The following is a 15,417-nucleotide window of genomic DNA, read 5'->3' on the forward strand; positions in this document are numbered from 1 at the left end:
GGAAAGCTCTCCCCGAAGCTGCTATGACCTAGTTGGCTAGCAAGGTAGAACAGACTCCCCCAGTGACGACAAGGCTTAGGCCAGATGAGTAGTGTTGAAGAGCCGATTTCCAGTATCAGTAGATTTGGTCCCCGTAAATTTATTACCTGATACTCGCAGGGCTACCATGTTGACCCGATGCTGCTCCATCATGGTGCGTAGCGCATGACCGTCAGCGACTGCTTCCTTTTGGACCACTCCTGCCACGACGACAATGTTGATGAGGTCTTGCTTGAGCTGCGTGACGTGGCGCAGAAAGTCAATGATGCTTTTGCCGCTGTTGACTACGGAATCGACAAGAATTACATTCTTTTGGTTCTCCAGGTGATGGGGTTTGATGTCTCTTGGATCAAAGGCATGCAGAAACATGGCTCTTGGAAACACCTCACTGATGCCCAAGGCCATGGGCTCTCCGCCGCGCATGAGCGCTATGATGGTGGTTTGGGGTTCGTGAGCGAGGCGGAACCCATCAGTCTGGTGGCCCTGCACATGAGGCACATGGAAACTCTCAACGCCAATCAGGTCCGTGAGAAAGTGCAGCGCCAAGTATCTGCCAGCCTCTTGATGAGCATGTCTGAGTGCCGTTCCGGATACGGAGGCATCGCGGGTCGGAGACATGAGCAGTTTTGCTGCACCAGTGTCTGTGGCATGGACCACGATGCAACTATAAGTCGACACTGACTTGGATACGGCGTCGGCAGCCTCTGTCCCGCGGCGGCGTATAAGCGCTTCGATAAAATTGGCATCAGAGAATGCCAGCAGCGGCAACTTTGTAGCGTTTAAGCGTGGAGCGACATGTGGCGGTAGGAGCACTTGCTGAGAGCAGAAACCGCGGCTGTCGATGGCTTCGCAAAGGGCATTATCCATGCTGCGACTTTGATTTCGTGGGTCGCCAGAGACGACAACGGACTTGTTGGCTGCCTCTAGCATTGGCAAGTCAAGCGGACTATCTCCAAAGGCCCATACATAGAGACCCATTTGCTGTTGAAGACTCGAGACAACCTGTGCCTTGATCTCTGGGGTCACCACAATCTCATCCGCGATCCTGCCGCCACCAACGACTTTGATGCCATGACCCAGGCCGGCTTTGTCCATTACCATTTGCCAGACGCGTCGGATGCCGCAGGTCAGGACAAGAACTCGTACGTGGCGGTGGGTGAGAACCAGTCGAAAGAGGCTGATGAACTCGGGATGCACCGTAATAGCAGCTGCAAGTTCCTCGCACAGTGCCTCGAATTCAATCTCGTTGGCAGCTTCTTCATATAAAAGTGTTGCTTGGCGAAATGCGACCTCGGAATAGCCGAGCGGACTGCTAAAAAGGCTCTTGAGCGGGCACATGTCCAATTTCCCTTGGCCAAGACCATTTGTTGCAGCCTGCCAAAACATGGAACCGGCATCTTCGCTCGCCAAAGTCTTGTCGGCATCGACAACTAGCACAGTTTCTGCGCGCTCCTCGCCCATGATTGCCGCTTCGACTCTGTTCATGACGAAAGCGAGGTTGCGTTTTGCAGTTGTCTGTTCGAAATGGCGGACCAACTTCAAGGTGGAAAGAAGCGAGCTGCCGTTCTGCGGAACAACAGAAAACAAGATATAATGCCGTCTACAGAGCCTGCGGAGCTGGTCAATCTCGGCTCGCTGCCACTGCTCCAAGTGTGCGGCCGACACTGGCGGGCGCTGCCGCTGCGTATCGCCTACCCGACGCTGGAGAATAGTTTGGACTGGCACATTCAAGTAGATGATGTGTGTGTAGACGTCAAAATCGCTGGCGGTAGCGACAATGTCGCCCGCCAGTTCGTCTTGTCGCCAAAACATGTAATGGCCAACGACGAGAGCGGTGCGGTTCTTGGCCGAGCACTCTTTTGCGACGGTAGCAATTGCCCGCTCTCGCATGAGATGCTTTTCCTGCTTGTCGAGTTTTGCAAAGACGGCAAGACCGCCAGCAACAATGGCGGATATCAACTCGGATCCTTCGTAAAAGACGAATTTTTCGTCGTCTAGTTTAAGCTTGAGCTCGTTCATCAAGGTGGACTTTCCAGACCCTGGAAGGCCGTACAGTCCAATGATTATGGGCTTCTCCTTCTTCTTCTTGTTAGAGTCTGGGTCAGAGTCAATTTTGACTGCCGCAGCAGCGATGGATGCTTGTGATGTGGTTGGGGTAACCATGTTGATGGGTAATGTGATGATGAAGGTGAAGAAGATTTTGCGTCGAGCGCGATGAAGGAATCCAAAAGGTATTTTAGGTGATTGTGTATTAAAATGGAGGAGTAGGGATGTCTGTTAAATAATGATGGAGGCTCGGTGAAGAGCAGCGGATTTGCATTCTTGTCATCCAGCAGCCTTACATACGGCGGCTCCGTGCAGTAGTGGTAGGCCCTGCATTCGCACAGAGCAAATTTCGGGGAGAAGAAGCTAGAACCGTCTTGACCGAGAGTGCACTTGTTTAAACTCGCCGAATGAATACTTGTTGATATTCGTGGTGGTTTAGAGCACTTGGCGAGAGAGGCCACCTCTTTGAACTTGTTCTTCTCAGCTGGATTCATCACTGCTCGTAACCTGGCTGGCATCCGCAGAGTAGCAGGCCTTGGTGGCCACGCGGCTAAAAAAAGCCACCTTGATGTATAATCTCAAGCATATAGGTGTAAGTGAGATTGTCACGCATCGGTTCCGATAGCGGCATACTCTGAAGCGGGTGGTCGTTCTGTATTACATGACAGAGGATGGAATAGACGTCAGTAGCCTGACTTAACGATGAGATGCAATAGTTGGTACAACGGGAATCAAGCCTCGTGACGTCGAATACCAGCTTGCAATACAATATCATCAGGGGTTTTGCTTTTTTGGACCTCTTGTAGTCAGCATGTTCAATAGATTGATACGGCTGTGACGACGAAATTGGCTAGAAGCAGAGTCGCTGCGCAGCTGCGCTCCGCGCCTGAAGCTTGTATCAATAATACATGATCAGATATTTTCCTTTATTGAAGTCATAGTATCATAAATTTCTTTCCTTACGTAGAGAAGTCCTGACCGGTTGAGGCCCGTTTAGCTTGGGCCATGTCGGGGCCTTTTATTTTATTTTATTTTTCCTGTTTAAATAGCTAGACGATACGAATTGGATCAGAGTCTCAAAGAGAAAACCCTGCTCCGTTCATCATACAGCAGCAAACAGAGCAAAGAAGGGAGATTGCAGCAGACTTCAAACAACAAAGCGCCAGAGCAATCAATTGCTTTGCGGGCTGTTATCGCGCGCTTGCTCACGGGTAGCTACAGTGCCTGCCGTGATGTCTTTACCAAGTATAGGAAATGTTGATTATATAATTTACTTGGTCCAGATCAAGTCTGTGATTCTGGCTTTTTTTTCTATAGAGTTAATTCTCATAAACAAGACTTTCTTTCAACGTATCTTTTTCACTATCAAAGAGAGAAGAATTCAAGGCAATTATTAAATATAAATAATCTATGTAGTATAAATATTACAGGGGTATATTCACACAAATGTCCCACTTGCGCGGGATTGGACAGTAGGTGCAGGGGCGGGGCATTGTCTCAGCATAATTCACCCAAGTTTTCGTGGAGGCATTAACTGATAACAATTCTTTTTTCTGCTTGTATTTATTGTATTGTAAAATACAGTCATGCGTCGCATTCAAATAGCGTCCAAGGTCTGAGCACTTGCGTAGAGAACGAGTCGCAACTCACGCTCCTGCCCACATATTTACCTCGCTCCTTCCCACCCTCCAATCTAGGGCTAGAGACCATCAGAGGCAGTTAGTTGCCTTTGAAGGAAAGATTATGGAAGTCTTTTTGAAGAATGTCCCCATCGATGTGGGCGAAGACCGTCTCAAGAAAGAACTCACGCCCTTTTTCAATGCTCTCGGCATCGTCGACTTCATTGTCGATAAACCCAAGCGAAAGCCCATGGCCTGGGTTTCATTCCTCAGGCACAGCGATGGTGAAGCCTTTCTCAAAACGCATGGCAAAGTAGCCGCCCTCCCAACTACCCAAAAGCCGACACCTACCGATGGTGACGCCTTTTCCAAAAAGCACGGCAAAGCAGCCGCCGCCGCCGTCGCATCCCCCCCAAAGCCGCACCCCTCAGGTGGTCGCCTTCGAGATATTGCGCGGCTGCACTTGCTAAAGACACCCATCTTTGCAGAGAGGAGTAGGCGACCGGTGAACAAGATGGCGTTGCATCGCCTGGCGCACGAGCGCGATGAGCGCCAGAAGAAACCAGACAGAAGCCAGCCAGCACCGGCCATCATTTGTGCCATCAACGCAGTCTCCTGTGGCAAGATTGTCTTTGCGCCGCCAGAAATGGGGCTGAAATACATACAGCAGATCCATCATCGTTTTGAAGCCACTGCCAAGTTTGGTCCTCAATTCCTAACGGTGCACGAGGAGAAGGTCGCTCGAATGGACATACCCTATCACGTTATCCAGTCAGTCATTCTGGACGACGGGTCTCAGAGCATGACATTGATCTTGGAAGACCCCCCGAGATTCTTCGTTGCACGTTCGGATCTTGATGGCCAAGGCGCAAAGTGGGAGCGGCTAACAAGCTTTCCTTTGTGGGCGAATCATGCCAAGTACGTGTCTCATTGTCTGGTATACCAACTGACGCTTGCTGGTGGCTACAATTCAACAGTTCGCGCTCTTAAGCGCCAGGATATTCTTTCGCTCAATCACCAGAGCATCCCGCTTACAGCTACCCCGATACCTACTGTGGAGGACTACTCTACTGCCATGAATGCATTCGAAGGAAAGATGCAGAGCCTCGGTAATGCCACGAAACATGTACTCCCCTTCCCCATTCTCTTTCAAGTCCAGACGCTCGTCTGGAACAACTACCTACACCCACACAGCGGACTGCGTGTACTCGAAATCATCGAGAGTACGGCCAAAGATGCCGCCTGGAAAGGCGAGACACCGCCCTACACCGTCGACAGCATGAAGCGGCTCCTGCGCAATATTCCGTATCCTGACACTGGCACAGACCCAGCCGATGTCAATCCGGTGACCTTTCTGCAACGCGTAGCGCAGGAGGAGACGGATCTCCGCAGTCGAGATGTGTCCAGGCAGGGCGTCTACGGTCCCAGCATACCGCGACATCAAACATGGGTCTTCAAAGCCATGGTAGCTCCTACACGCATATTCTTGCAAGGCCCCGATCCGGAGAGCCGGAATAGGGTTTTGCGCATGTTTCCCGATCACGGTGATTATTTTCTCCGCGTCACCTTTTGCGACGAAGACGGCCAAGATCTTTCCTTTAACCCCAGGGTTTCCAACGATGCCATCTACGAGCGATACCGCCAAGTTCTCATCAAGGGAATTCGGATTGCTGGCAGGCAATTCTCTTTCCTGGGTTTCTCGCACTCGTCCCTCCGATCGCACTCGACCTGGTTTATGGCTCCATTCGTCGGCGCAGATGGGCAGCGTCAAAGTCGCGACACCATCCTTGCCGCTCTGGGCGATTTTAGCGACATTCGCATACCGGCAAAATGCGCAGCGCGCATCGGTCAGGCCTTCTCCGAGACTCCTTATGCTGTTGACTTGTTCAAGTCCGGCATCGGTGTTCGTTGGATTCCAGACGTCAAATCGGCCGATGGGGAACGCGTCTTTAGCGACGGCGTGGGTACACTGTCGAGGGCTGCCGTGGAAGAGTTTTGCAAGGCACTGCCCGGGCGCTCTACGACTGCTACATGTTTCCAGATTCGCTGGGCGGGCGTCAAAGGCTTGCTCGTTCTTGACACGAGATTGCAAGGCAAGGTCATCTGCGTCCGCAAAGAATCAATGATGAAATTCCCTAGCCAAGATTTGCAAGAACTTGGAATCTGTGATCTAGCGTCGAGACCGTTGCGGTTGGTACTCAATCGTCAGGTAATCAAGATCTTGGAAGACATGGGAACTCGCGATTCGTGGTTCCTGGCATTGCAACACGATGCGCTCGAGTTTCTGCGCGCTGTCACTGCTACCGCCCTCAATACCAGCACTTTTTTGCAATATCAGGATATCGGGAGTGCCATTGGTCTATCGTCATTCATCAAACAACTGGACAAGATGGACATTGACTATCGCCGCGATGCCTTCCTCAAATCTGTCGTGGAACACGTTGTGCTGCGCGAATTGCGGCTGCTCAAACACAAGGCCAGAATCCCCGTCCACAAGGGAGTCACGCTTTTTGGAGTCATGGATGAGACCGGATTTCTTCAAGAAAATCAGGTTTATGTTACCTACGACGCGACACGGGGTAAGAGCGGAGAGCGTCTAGATACCACCTTGACAGACGGTCCTATCATCGTTACCCGATCTCCTGCTCTGCACCCCGGCGACATTCAGTACGTCCAGATGGTGACGCCTCCCGAATCTCACCCTCTAAGAAGCCTGAGAAACTGCATTGTCTTCAGCCAGAAGGGTTCTCGAGATCTACCGAGCCAGCTGAGTGGTGGCGATCTTGATGGGGACCTATACAACATCATTTGGGACCCTCGGGCTCGTCCTCAATGGACATTTGCACCTGCTGATTACACACGCGTTGTTCCTCCGTCCCTCGATAGGCCAGTCACACGCCAGGATATCGCCGACTTCTTTGTCGACTTTATGAAGTCGGACATTCTGGGACTCATCGCCATTCGGCACCAGATTATGGCCGACGTGCAAGATCTTGGGACTCAGGACGGCGAATGCATTAGACTGGCCGAGATGCACTCCACTGCCGTCGACTATTCCAAGACTGGAATTGCCGTCAACTGGCGAGATTTACCCCGGGCGCCACGCTCGCGGCCCGACTTGTAAGCTCGATCCTGCCTTCCTTGATATAACAACGGTCATCCCATTATGCTAACGCAAATTCAATAAAAAGCCTCGCTCCCGCACCTCCACTTCATCTCTACGATCTCGGCCAAATTGGCCATATAGCCGAGGAGGACGATGACGACGGAAATGACATGGCCCTTGCCAAACCTAGGTATCATCGGTCTGAAAAGATACTAGGTCGCTTGTATCGCGAGATTGACGAAGGCAAGATTTGGAGCGAAGACATACACAGGCCTATTCCCACGGATGGTCCGTCAGTGTGGGTGCAGCTGTTGGGACGAGTTCAATATGAATTGAATTCGTGGAACATCGGGACCGACTACGCTCGTCATTATGAACAAGCATGGAATATCCGCACACTGTTAGTCAACACTCATTTGAAACGGTGTCCTGGAGGCAATTGGCAGATGACTTCATCTGCTTCATTTCTTCTCTCATCTACTAGACCATGCATGCACACTGCTCAGAACTAACCGAGAGACAGGTACGAGGATGCAATAACGGGCAGCATGTGGCACTTTTCGGACAATCCACGCAGCCCCGTTTCCGAAGCAGAAGTATTTTGCGGCTCCATTCTCAACAAGAGAGGAGTGCAGTCACGGCAGCAGCGTGAGGCGTCGATTCGGCTCAAAGACGAGATTGACAGAGTCATGACGTGGATCGTCAAGCTCATTCGCGACGGGACAGACCAACGCGGCGACAACACGGCATATCAGGACGACGATGGCGTCACAGACGATTACGACGAGTACAGAGCACTTCAGTTGTCTTGGGCGTGCTTGGTCGTGGGCTGTGTCCCATCTGCGGAGCAAGCAGCCAGCAGCGGGACCGCGGCGCTCGAAAGCTTTCGCGTCGTCGCTGCCGCTTGCTTGCTAAAGGAGCTCAATGATTTGAGGAACAACATGTTGGAGGAGAAGTTTTCCGCTCTCGATATCAAGCATTCCAGAAGGGGTTGAGCTTCATTGAGATGGGTTTGGGAGCTGTTGGGAGCGCCCGACGCATGACTAGATTGTCCATGAAAGTGAGGCAAGGATGAGACGGGCCTTGTCAGCCATCTTGACAGCATTATTAACTTGTAGAGACAGGGACCGGACAGGTCCTGACGGTTCTGAGCGATTGACTTTATCCGCGCATGTCTAGTGTCATTATGAAGATGTAGAAGCGGTAGTTCCCGACGATCAACTTCTCTACGTAGAGATTCCATGTTGATAACAAACCGGCCGCTGTTGATCCCTTTAGCTGACGGCGGCTGGCATAAACCCGCCAATCTAACTCGATTCTGCAGATACGAAACAATCCCATATGCACCACCTACCTGTGGCTCTTGCAATTTATTCCTACATATGGCAAAGCGTCGCACTGAGCTTGGTAGGTCTAGGATCCGTCACTGTTCCTCTGCTCTTTTACTGCTTGTTGCCTGCTGGAGGAGACGATCATCACCATATCCACGAGCGTCGAGAGTGCGAGTTTGATATCCAACACAGGTCAGGTAGTTAGTTTTTTATGGGTGTTCTGCTTCGCTCAGCCACAGAGCAGAAGCCGACTCTCAGACTTTATATTTGCGAGTATCTTTACTGTAGAAGCCAGCTTTCAAGATGATATGCAGAAACAACACCATCATTCGCTCTTTCCTTTGTGTCTTGATATTACTCTTCTTCTTTGCCTGATAATACTATACTCTTCTTCATACAAAAGCCCTTATACCCCATAGGGGCGGCATTGTTATCGTGGCTGAAGGGAGAGGGGGCGGCAACCCGCTGCACGTTGACAAAGAGCCGCGCTGCCACGCAAAGTGAAATGGTAAAGAAAAGGTCTAGTCTACGCGGTGTGTTGCATCATGTACTTGAAAAACATAGAACAGTGTGTGCGCGAGCCAGGTGAAGCCCTCGTGCATTGCAACTAACTACATCTCTTTCGAAAAACCCCTGTTCCCAAAATCCTATCCGTGACTTTTGCAGCCATATTGAAAGTTGTAAACTGAAAAAAAGATCCCGGAAAAAAAAAAAGAAAGATTCCTTTTAGTATACACTTTCGCCACCCTTCTCCCCTCGCACTCTCCATCTACGCATTACCATTCTCGCCATCCACCACCATCTTGTCCTTGGTCGCCTCCGCCACAAACGCCGCCTCCACGGCCGCGCGGCGCCGAAACACGCGCAGCCAGCGCTGGCCCCATCGCCGTATCAGCGCATCGTCCGTCTCGCTCGCGCCGTCTTGCTGCATCAGCTCGTCCTTGCTGCCGCCCGCCCACGCCTCGAGCGCGTCGTTGATGGTGCGGAACAGCTCCGTCATGTCCGCCACCTCTTTGGCGCGCGTCTCCTCCTCGTCGTCGATGGCCGCGGCCTCGCTGTTGTTGGGCGCAGCCGCCGTGACGAGCTGGCGCACGCGCGCCGTCACCTTGGAGACGGTGTTGAAGATGGCCTCGTAGATGTGCGGCTGCGCGAGCGCCGCGCCAGGCGAGCCCTTGTGCGAAGCGCTATCCGCGAGGATGGCCCAGTCGGCGACGGAAAACGGCGTCAGGATCGAGTAGTTGAGGAGCTTCTCGATAATGGATAGCGCCACGCCGGGGTGCGCGTGCCAGTACGCCATGACGGACGAAATGATTTGACTGCGGGCTGCGGGCGAGGCGGCGCCGGCGTCTAGGAGGCGGACCTTGCTCCGATCGATGCAGGCGAGCACGTGGCTCAGCGACTTGGAGCCGACCCAGCACATGGCCGTCACGAAGACGTCCGTGCTGGTGACGACAGGGTCCAGGGCCCGTTCCTTGGCTTGCGCCTGGATGGCGTCAATGGTGGGCTGAATCTCCTCGTCTGTGGCCTTGCGACGCAGTAGGGCGCCGATTTCCTGACCCTCAGCGGAGAATGGGGTGTCTGGATTCTTGTACTTGAAGTCTGGCACGTCCTGCTCCTTCTCGGGACCGATGAGGTGCTGGTACGCCTCGGGGAGCGTCTTCTGAATTCGTTGCGCAAAGCTAAGGCGAATCTCTTTATCCAGCGCACCATTCAGGAACCACTTGGCCGGGTGCAGATCCGACAGCGCAGCATCGTCCGACCACTCCGCCCACTTCCACGTAAAGCCAAAGTTGCTCAGGTGGTGCCCGAACCAGTTGACGCAGCGGTACGACAGCTCGAGGTCCATGCGCGGATTGTTGCGGTACAAGTAGCGAATAGCTCGGCCCAGACTAGGCGCAATGGCGGCCGGTGCCAGCTTGCAGGCTTCCGTGAGGACCGAGTGGTAGTAGACAAGCTTGCAGTTTGGCGTCGGCAGTTGGAGGAGCTGCGAAAAGACCGTGTCGACGGCGACATCCTCAGGCTTCCACGTGGAGCGATTGTTGCCGGCGAGGTTGCGCAGTTCATCAAACGGAGTCGCGCGCTTCACAAAGGTGCCGTCGGCAAAGTAGCAATCAATGTCCATGAGGAAGCGAGCCGTGGCATTTCGGTTGAAATCGAGGCCGTTGACGGTGTCGACGAGCACGTCGCGGATAAGAGACGAAGCAATGTGCTGCGTGCCGGGCACAGACTCGACGTCGTCCTGATCCGAGTAGACGGAGAGATATACCTCCGGGAAGAGCGCACGGGGACCGGCGACCATGTTGGCCGGGATAGAGATGGCAGGGATCGCGTGCTTGCGCGCGTTCTCAATCTTGTCCTTTGTCTCTACGTCCTCGAGCCCCATCTGCCATGGGCGAGGCAAGCATGCCAGCTCCCACTCCTTCGCAGCCTCGGCTTGCAGCTGCTTCTGCAACAGCACCAACACGCTGGCAGAAGCAGTCGGGCTATCTTCATTGCTCTGGGTATAGTACGGATCGACCAGCGCATGCAGCGCATGGGGCTCAGAGGCGATGATGTCGGTCTTGTCCATGAGCTCCGCGGCCTTTTGCTTGAATTCGCCTGGCGCAGAGACCATGGCATAGGGAATCGTGAGGAGGATAATCTTGACGATTTCGGTTCCAATAGTCTACATCTAGTCAGTATGCAAGGGTTGCGGCGCGGTAGCGTTCTCGCCCAGCCACGTACATCTTCAGAGCTAGCCGTCTGCAGATCGGCCGCGCGGTTAAAGAGTTCCTCCAGCAGGGGAAATACTCCATCACCCTCCAGATTGCGCTGCAAACAGGCCAAGAACTTGAGATAGAGCTTCACCTCGGTCCACTGGCCAGCGGCAATGGCGCTTTCCAGGTCCTTGGCGAGGCGCTCGAGGATAATCTCCATGGCCTCTGGCTTGAGCGCGTTGGCAACGAGCACCACAGCGGCGACAAAGGGCGTCTTTAAAGGCTGCTCGAGCACCATTTGCAGCACCAGGCTCACGTAGAGGTTGCGCAGGTGCTCATCGTCATAGTTTTCGGATATCATCTGCGCGAGGGAGAGCACCTCGTCGGCCCATCGTCGCAGGGGGGACTCAGCTACGGCGACGAGCTGTCTCCTGAATCGAACAGGCACGGGCGCCGGATCATGTCGCCTTCTCTGCCGTCGGTCGAACTGGTCATCGTCGTCTGTTCATTCAATTCGTCGTTGTCAGTTTCCATTTTCTTGCGGCAGACAGCGGGAGCTATCAGGTAGCTTCGAATTTGAGCATCGTACCTCTATACCGCCTCTTGCGATTATAACCGCCACCCTGTCTCCTGTCATAGTCGGCCATGGTGCAATTTGGCTGATTAAAATTCCAGGAAACACTGTTTATTCGATTGCGCACCGCAAGCAGTCTCGTTCTCGGGCCTGCAAACGCTTGCGCTACGCGTAACAAGATAATGCATGGAGCTAGCAGGTCGACGTGATGCCTCAGGCACCAAGTTACACTGAGACGTCGAATCGGAATGAGCCCAAGACTTTGAACACACACTCTACCACATAGTTGCATAAACATGCTGTGCAAGACTTTCAAGCTTGTTACTTCTCGATTTGTGATGATGACATTTCGGCGTCCATTAATTGTGCGCGCACTCAAACAGCTCACTCGCATGCAAACGTCATTCAGTACACAGGAACGGAAACACAACCTGAATTCATTTTGGTATATCGAATATGCAGCCAAATTCCGACTTGCAATGGCATTATGGAATACAAGCGGCAGGCTTGCGCCACTTTGTCGTTAAGAATGCTCCTCGGTATAATTGCTCTCCGCCTTCAAATAAAATCCACCGTGCGTAATTCATCATCCGTAGCAAGCACATGAAGTAGAAGAAGTAGTATCACCAACGGATGTCAAACGGTTAACGCTGCTTTGAGTTCATCACAATCGGGGCCATCCAAACTTGACGCAGCTCATAAACAAAGAAAAAGGGGACATGATGTCTGCTCATCGGCTGACAATGCTTTGCGCAACAACGGCCAATGGTCAAACTGCCCTGGCACAAGCATCGCTCCGGTAACAGAAGTATCCGTTCGAGCCACTTCAACCCCACGCAGTGAGGATAGCAAAACCACCGGCCATGTAAATGATAGAAACAGAGTAACCGTCGTTCAAAACACGCAACTTTGTCAGCCAACTCAAGGTTTGCGGATCCCCATCTGCTGCAGCTTTTACCGGGTATTCTGCTGCAGCCAATTCACCGAACAACCGTTCCGACATGGGTGTTCTATGCTCATTTTGCTGGCGAAACCAGGCTTTCAACAGACCATGGGACGCGAATCCCATCCCTCCACGACTTTTGACCGAGCCACCCAATTACTAGTTTGACAGATCGGGTGTAGTTTCGTCCAGAATCTCGTAAGCAGAGCTTGCATGCGGAAAAAAAGACACCTCCCTCCGTTGCTGTGAAAGCTGAGGACCAAGATGGCTCGCCAGCCCCTCTTGGCAAGAAATAAGAGAAAAATGAGCACTACCAACACGAAAGGTGCTCAGTCAAGCTTGGCCATCATCTCCTGCTTCGTCATCGGGGTAATATTGTCAATGTCGAGACCACGTGCGGCGAGGATGGCACGCTGGTGAAGAGGAACTAATTGGCTGTTGAGGTCGGGCGCAATGGATAGCTCTGTACGACAAAAAATATTAGAGTCGCAGACATAGAGTGGGTAGAGTAGAGAGCGAATTCTTACCATGACGAGTGAAATTGAAGAGCTCCGGAAGATCGCGGAGCTGGCCAGTGCCGTGTCTGGAATCGGGGAGTTTTGTCTCTGGATCGCGCAACTCGTCAAAAAAAGGGTGGACCATGGCGTTGACGGCAGCCTCTCTTTCAGTGGGGGTGTATTCGAGTAGCTTGGTGATGAGGTCAATAGCATTGGCGTCAGCCTTGCGGAACACCTTGTTGAAAGGATGCGGCTTGATCTGGGGGAACTTGTGTTCCATGTAGTTGGGGTTCATGGTGCGGATCTGCTCCCTGGTAGGTGTGCCGAGGACTTTAATAATTTCCACCAATTGGTCAATACCAGATTCTCCGGGGAATAGAGGTTGGCCAAGCATCAACTCTGCCATAACACAGCCTGTGGACCAGACGTCTGAAGGACATGTAAATTAGCATGCTGTGTGAACGAGATGATATGTGTGAAAACTCTTACCAATCTTGGTTGTGTAGTTTGTGGCGCCAAAGATGAGTTCAGGGGCGCGGTAGTATCTGGAGCAAATATACGAGACGTTGGGTTCGTTCTCAACGAGGATCTTGGCGCTGCCAAAATCGCAGAGCTTGAGGATACCGCTAGTAGGGTCGAGAAGGAGGTTTTGGGGCTTGATATCACGATGGCAGATGCCTTGCGAGTGAATATAGGCGAGGGCGCGGAAAAGCTGATAAATGTAGAGCTTGACCTCGAGAATGGGCATGGTAGTCTTCATCTTGTTGAAGAATCGCGAGGCTCGGTAGACAGTCTCGGGAACGAATTCCTGGACCAAGTTGAGGTAGACCTCATCTTTCTGTACATGTCTCTTTTAGCTTGTGTGGTGATGGAGTGGGTGCGTGCGTGGGTGCGAGGATGCTTACTCGTTCGCCATTGGAGTAGTAGAAGGCCTTGAGCTGGACAATGTTGGGGTGCCGGACAATGCGCATGATTTGAAGTTCACGGTTCTGACAAGGCCCGTTAGTTGTTGTTGCCGTGGTAGGGTGAAGCGGCCACAGTGGTGCATACCTTGAAACGCTTGTCTTGGAGGACACGCTTGATGGCAGCATCCTCACCAGAAGGAGAAAGCTTCGTCTGGAAGACGACACCGAAAGAACCATTACCGACAATTTTGCACTGGGTATACTGAAGCTCTCTGGTTTCGCCAGTTACTCCATCTTGAACGCGCTCACGGATCACTTCTGCAGAGAGGGTCAGTAGTTGGGCGGAAAAGGTTTGGCTGGTGGCCAGAGAGAAGACGGGTAGGGTTGCTCACCTCCCATCCGTAGACTATTGAACGCTCCGGGTCGCTGCGATGACATGCTGCAGTTATCTGGGCCAATTGGCGATCCAAATACTATTGAAAGCAGGCGCAAGACCGAGGTTGCGGTATATCAAGGGGTTGGATGGCTTTTAGGAAAGCCGTATTGGGCAGCAGGGTCCTGAGAGACCCGAGTCAGACTGATACGCTGCGACGCAACGTATACCTTCTTTAGTTGGGAAACGTGAGCAGATGCAATCGAGAACCGAGCTATTGGGCGGACAGATGTTAGCGAGTCGGCTGGGTAGAGTCGGGATATGAGACGAGAAGCGACGAGGCAGCAAAAGGTAAGCAGAACGAGTGAGTGGCGCCAAGGACGCAGAGATGCGACAATTTCAGCCAGACGACGTAAACGAATTAGAAGAAGCTATCATCAGACGCACCGTCAAGCGCACGAAAGGGGCAGACAGAGGCGTAATTGAGAGAGGCCGGCAGAGGAGAGAAATTAAGCGTGGTATGCAAAGGCGATTGTGGAATGATGATGGTAAGGGACGCTGGCTGGGGCTGGGAGGGGCGCGAGTGATGCGGGGCATTGCAGCGTAATGTATGGGACGTGGGTTTGGAGCTCGTCTGCATGCACAAGCTATGCGTCCGAAGCAAGACTGTCCATTGAGGCTCAAACAGCGACGTTGAGGCTCAAAAATGACGAGCAATGAGTACGCAGGAGGATGTTTAAGCGCAAGGGAGCCGCGGCGGAGAGAACAGCGGCCGGTATGTGAGGGCGGCGATGAGAAGCAACTTACCGGCACGAGGTGCAGAATGGGCGCGAGATGCGAGAGAGAGGGCGACGACTTGGAAGCTTTACCAAGAAGACACGAACAAGAATGACGTGGAAAAAAGAACACAGACAACTGCGAAGGCGCAGGTGACGATATAATGCACGACCAGACGATAAGCCAGCAACAGCAGCAGAGGTTGGCTCGGTCGGGACTGAAGAGAGACCTAGGCAAGAGTGTCGTCAGAGTTTGGGCGTAGATAGAGCTCTCTGCTTTTTTTCTGTTGCGTCGGTCGAGTACGGCGGGCGTTTCGGAATCGACGAGGAAGAGATGCGAGGCACACAAGACAAAAGGGTGGGCAAAGGGGGGGCCTTGGTTGCTTGGACAGGCGTAAAGGAAGATGCGAGATGTAGATGCGCTCTGAAGAGGGTGGTTTTTTTTGTGTTGGAATTGGAGGGGGAGGGAAATATTAAGCTGGGAAACGGGAAACGGGGGGATGGTGGTGGGC

General features: G+C 52.7%; 4 protein-coding genes across 4 annotated transcripts; 1 reads left to right on the forward strand and 3 right to left on the reverse strand.

The window, feature by feature from the left end:
- Positions 1–75: 75 nt before the first annotated feature.
- On the reverse strand, positions 76–2,202 carry BBA_04851 (uracil phosphoribosyltransferase; the record flags this gene model as incomplete). Its single annotated transcript, XM_008599948.1, has 1 exon — positions 76–2,202. The coding sequence occupies one exon, from the start codon at positions 2,200–2,202 to the stop codon at positions 76–78; it is 2,127 nt and encodes a 708-aa protein (XP_008598170.1).
- A 1,626-nt stretch (positions 2,203–3,828) lies between these two features.
- BBA_04852 (RNA dependent RNA polymerase) lies at positions 3,829–7,805 on the forward strand (the record flags this gene model as incomplete). The annotated part of the gene is made up of 3 exons (XM_008599949.1): positions 3,829–6,824; positions 6,896–7,210; positions 7,334–7,805. 3 exons carry the CDS (start codon positions 3,829–3,831, stop codon positions 7,803–7,805), a joined length of 3,783 nt encoding a protein of 1,260 aa, XP_008598171.1.
- A 1,105-nt stretch (positions 7,806–8,910) lies between these two features.
- On the reverse strand, positions 8,911–11,484 carry BBA_04853 (cap binding protein 80 (Cbp80); the record flags this gene model as incomplete). Its single annotated transcript, XM_008599950.1, has 3 exons — positions 8,911–10,806; positions 10,866–11,338; positions 11,427–11,484. 3 exons carry the CDS (start codon positions 11,482–11,484, stop codon positions 8,911–8,913), a joined length of 2,427 nt encoding a protein of 808 aa, XP_008598172.1.
- Positions 11,485–12,683: 1,199 nt separating this feature from the next.
- BBA_04854 (protein kinase gsk3) lies at positions 12,684–14,194 on the reverse strand (the record flags this gene model as incomplete). The annotated part of the gene is made up of 6 exons (XM_008599951.1): positions 12,684–12,817; positions 12,882–13,280; positions 13,341–13,689; positions 13,757–13,840; positions 13,902–14,074; positions 14,149–14,194. 6 exons carry the CDS (start codon positions 14,192–14,194, stop codon positions 12,684–12,686), a joined length of 1,185 nt encoding a protein of 394 aa, XP_008598173.1.
- Positions 14,195–15,417: the final 1,223 nt, after the last annotated feature.

Source organism: Beauveria bassiana (genome assembly GCF_000280675.1).
Source record: "Beauveria bassiana ARSEF 2860 unplaced genomic scaffold BBA_S00011, whole genome shotgun sequence".
NCBI lineage: Eukaryota > Fungi > Ascomycota > Sordariomycetes > Hypocreales > Cordycipitaceae > Beauveria > Beauveria bassiana.